Source organism: Solanum tuberosum, unplaced genomic scaffold (genome assembly GCF_000226075.1).
Source record: "Solanum tuberosum cultivar DM 1-3 516 R44 unplaced genomic scaffold, SolTub_3.0 scf00381, whole genome shotgun sequence".
In the NCBI taxonomy this organism is placed as follows: domain Eukaryota; kingdom Viridiplantae; phylum Streptophyta; class Magnoliopsida; order Solanales; family Solanaceae; genus Solanum; species Solanum tuberosum.
In genome coordinates this window covers 147926-151747 of record NW_006239304.1, presented here as the reverse complement: position 1 = coordinate 151747, position 3822 = coordinate 147926, and the positions used below count along the sequence as shown (strand labels likewise).

General features: G+C 34.5%; 1 protein-coding gene across 3 annotated transcripts in view; it reads left to right on the top strand.

Annotated features, from left to right (window-relative positions):
* LOC102601779 (QWRF motif-containing protein 2-like) overlaps positions 1-3121 on the top strand; it is a 9549-nt gene extending 6428 nt beyond the window's left edge. For all 3 annotated transcript variants that reach the window (XM_015302817.1, XM_006361997.2, XM_006361998.2), the window contains 2 exons: positions 2527-2634; positions 2757-3121. In XM_015302817.1, coding sequence (XP_015158303.1) covers positions 2527-2634; positions 2757-2831 — 183 coding nt within the window. In that variant the 3' untranslated portion in view covers positions 2832-3121. The remainder of the gene's footprint in view (positions 1-2526; positions 2635-2756) is intronic.
* The last annotated feature ends 701 nt before the right edge of the window (positions 3122-3822 follow it).

Genomic DNA, 3822 nt, shown 5'->3' with positions numbered 1-3822 from the left:
GGGGGATGCAGGTAGCGAATGGAATAGTCAAGGTGTGTGCCAGCTAACTCGAACACCATCACTTTTAAAAGGAATATTCTTAATAATCCTGTAAATATTCCCTCACCAAAGGGAAGCCTTGGAGAATCTATTTCAACATGTGAAAGTGTTTTGTTTCACGCGATAATCACGTATTCTATCTATTGCAAAAATGCATTAGATGAACCAACATTGACAACATTCTGACACCAGTGTGAGAGGTGCATGCCCCCAAATGCTCGGGTGTATGCCACAAGTGCACCTCGAAAATGTTTTAACACTGAGAACCAACAGTTTAAAATCTGAAAATCTTAACCCTTAATGTCTTGATAATGTCTGATGGGATGAATTCTGGGTGAAAGATAAGGGGTTGATGATAATAACAAGGAAGAAGGGAAAGTGATGACGAAGAAGAGAAAGAAACAAAACTGAAGAAAAGAGGTCCTCATCAGAGGACCTTGGTTGTATATATTGACTAGCTATGGAGTAAGACAATTAAAACCAAGTATGAAGCGACTGGAGATGGAAATGCACACTTTCCTTCTGGCCTTTGAGAGACTCTTTTTTCTAGTTTAACATTCCGAGAGTCAATATGGGGTCTAAGTGTAGGCTTGTAGATTTTTTGGGAAGGTAATTTTATGAGGAAGTGCTATGGATAAAATAAGGTAAATATTGACTCACTATGGAGAAAGGCAGCTAAAACTAAGTATGAAGCAATTGCAGATGGCAACAATAGACTTTCTTCAGGCCTTTGAGAAAACCTTATTCTCTTTAAACATTCTGAGAGTGAATGTCAATAAAAAGGGCCATTTAAGTGCAAGCTAGTGGCTAGTAACTTTATTAGGAAGGTAATTTTTTATCAGTAAGTGCCATGGATAAAAAATTGAAGATACCATTGTTATCTTTTGAGCTGATTAAATTGGACTTAAATTTGGAATGAAATACTTTGTTGATAAGACCCACTTGCAATTTTAGCCTGGTGGATGACAATGAACTATTTTGCCTAGTATGACCCTAAATTGCTCTTATAATTTATTTTTTCCTCAAATAATATAAATAAATTTTCCGGAGAAAAGAAGAATCTAACAAAACTTCAAAGAAATAAAATTAGTATTTTGATAAGAAAGATTTACTGTTTGTGAAACTATATTGCTAAAGACACTAGCATTTCCCCTCAATTTTTTGTATGCTTTCTGTATATGTACATCAATTATTCTACTAGATGATGCAATCCTTTTAAAATTTCTACAATTTGTTGGAGTTCTTTTTATATAATTTAAAATATATTAAATTCAAAATTCGTGGGAGTTATGTCCCTTGTCCCGGGCATATTAGATAAAAATCTAGTCTCTCACCACAGCCTTTTAAATCATTGGCACTTGCAAAGTGCTTTCTCAGTAGTTGAGCCTCTAGTGTTTCAATTTGCCATCTTGCTACTTCTTTTTAATGGTATTATCTTAGGTTTTAGTTGATTACTTTCACCGACCTAGTACTTTTCTAGCATCAATGCGGTGGTTAGCTACTACTCACCTTGGTAGATGCTAACTTCAACCTCTTAATTGTCTTCGTTTTTGTCCCAAGGGTTGTATGGCCTAGTCCAGTAACAAGTACTTCTGCAGTAACTTCCTAGTCCTGCAACTGGATTTGATTGAGTATCTTCGATCTATTTGTTGCAATACATTTCTTCAAGTTTGTTCCCCACAACTGCACATCTCCTATTGCTAAAAAATTATGCATCGTCTTCTGTCCTCTCTTTGCTGGAATTCTTCTGCACGACTCCCTGGTGCATGATATCGTTGTTCTCTGTTCACGGTTTTGATGATATCAGCAGGGATTAATTCCTGCATTAAGCTTTCTTCAAAACTATCTGCTCTCTTTTCCCCACCATTTTTGTAGCTGTATTTTCTCAGATAGAACATCTCTGTCGTCGAGTTTAGGAGTGATCACAATGGGTTTTCAACCATATATTGTTGTTTTTGTTCGTTGATTTTTTTTTTACGTGAGATAAGTGTTGATATACTGGAATCTAACTAGAATGATACTTTAAAATAAACTCGCTTCACACTACCAAAACTAACTTTTTATCCATTCCCCAAGCTGCAAAAATGCTGCTCCCAGTCTCAACAGATAGTCTTTGCTGTGATATTATTACTAACTGGTTGTGGATGACTACTTGTCCCATAACTTTGACCTATGAGGTATCCATTGTAATATTTGTGTCATCTTGTTGACATCTGGGATCAAAACTAGTTCCTGATATTCTTAATTTTTCATCCTTAGCGCTTGCAGTTTCTTTTTTTTTTCTTGCTTTGGATCAGTAAAGCAAAAGGCTTAGTGCTTGAACTTGGAACCTACTTCTCTTATTGTCTGTTTATTTCTCAATGATTCTGATCAAACTATGCCTAGTACTCGACTCGTCTTTTCAGACAATATTCCAAATTTCCTTTTTGTATCTCGGTGCATTTCCACTTGGATTTCTTTAACATGGTTAATTATTTACGTGCACAGGTAGAGCAGGTGGATTCTATGGTATGTGAGCTTGCAGATGTAGTGGCTAGCGAGCGTGCTTTACTTGATCAATGTAGAGATATCTTGTCATCAATGACGGCTCTACAGGTAACCCTGGATTTCCCTCTATACCTAAAAGCTTTTAAAGAAAACGATTAGAGTAATCATCATTTCTACATCATACTTCATATCAAAAGATCGTTGTAAACTGACAAAAGGTTGTAAAACAGGTGAAGGAATGTAGCCTGAAGACACATTTATTACAAATAAAAGACGCGGTTTGTTGCTCAACAACAGAAGTGTAAAGCTGATCTTGTTTTGACTGCTTAACGGAAATGCTAACATCAAAAGGGAGCTCTTCTTAACCAAACAAAGTGACGGTAATATGATTTGTGTAGCTAGAGTTACTTGATTCAGGCTTGTTGAATGCTGCTGCAATTGCATTTTGTATGCATCACGAGTAGGAAATTGCTGCTTTTATAATGTTTCATAGCAGCAGCTTATATCTTTGGTTTATAGCATCAGAAACATTTTACACATGTGTATATATATATATAAATATACGTCCATGTAATAAATGGAAATTCTTTGCACACGCGTGAGAGACTTGTCATTTTTATTGTTTTTATCTTAGGATAACTAATTCCGATTCTATTATTCCACCCTTTGGCAAGGATAACTTACCACGATTCTTACTAGTGATCTTAGTATAATTTATTCTGAAATTAGTAACCAAGCCAGGGATAAGATAGTACTAAGTTATTATTTTAGGACTATTTTAAAAAAATACTATGATGTTATGGTCTTGAGTGCAAACATAATTGATGATGTTTGCTAGAAATATTCAAGTGATTAGATCTATCTTTTTGCTAGTGTAAACACTTAAAATGTGTATGGTTTACTTTAAGTTATGGCATTATCTCATTAAAGTAAAGGCATTCAAGTTAAGAGGTAGAATCCACTTTTTATGGAATTGCTTAGAGATCTTAACGTACGATCTGAATTGTTTCTTTTTGGATGTTGGATCATAGCTTTTTAGAACTCTTGTTTGTTTTTGTCTATTCACTTTTACTAAACTATTCCTTCCGTTCACTTTTACTTGTCACTTATTTCTAAAATAGATTTTCATTTTTACTTGTCACTTTTCACATATCAAGAAAAGACAATTTTTTTTTTTTCATTTTCCAAGTCCTAATACTAAACATCATTTAGGGATAGTTTGAAATGATTTCAATTTATTCTTTTTTATACCTACTAGTCACTAGACCACAATTGGTCTAAACATTAATTTTTCGA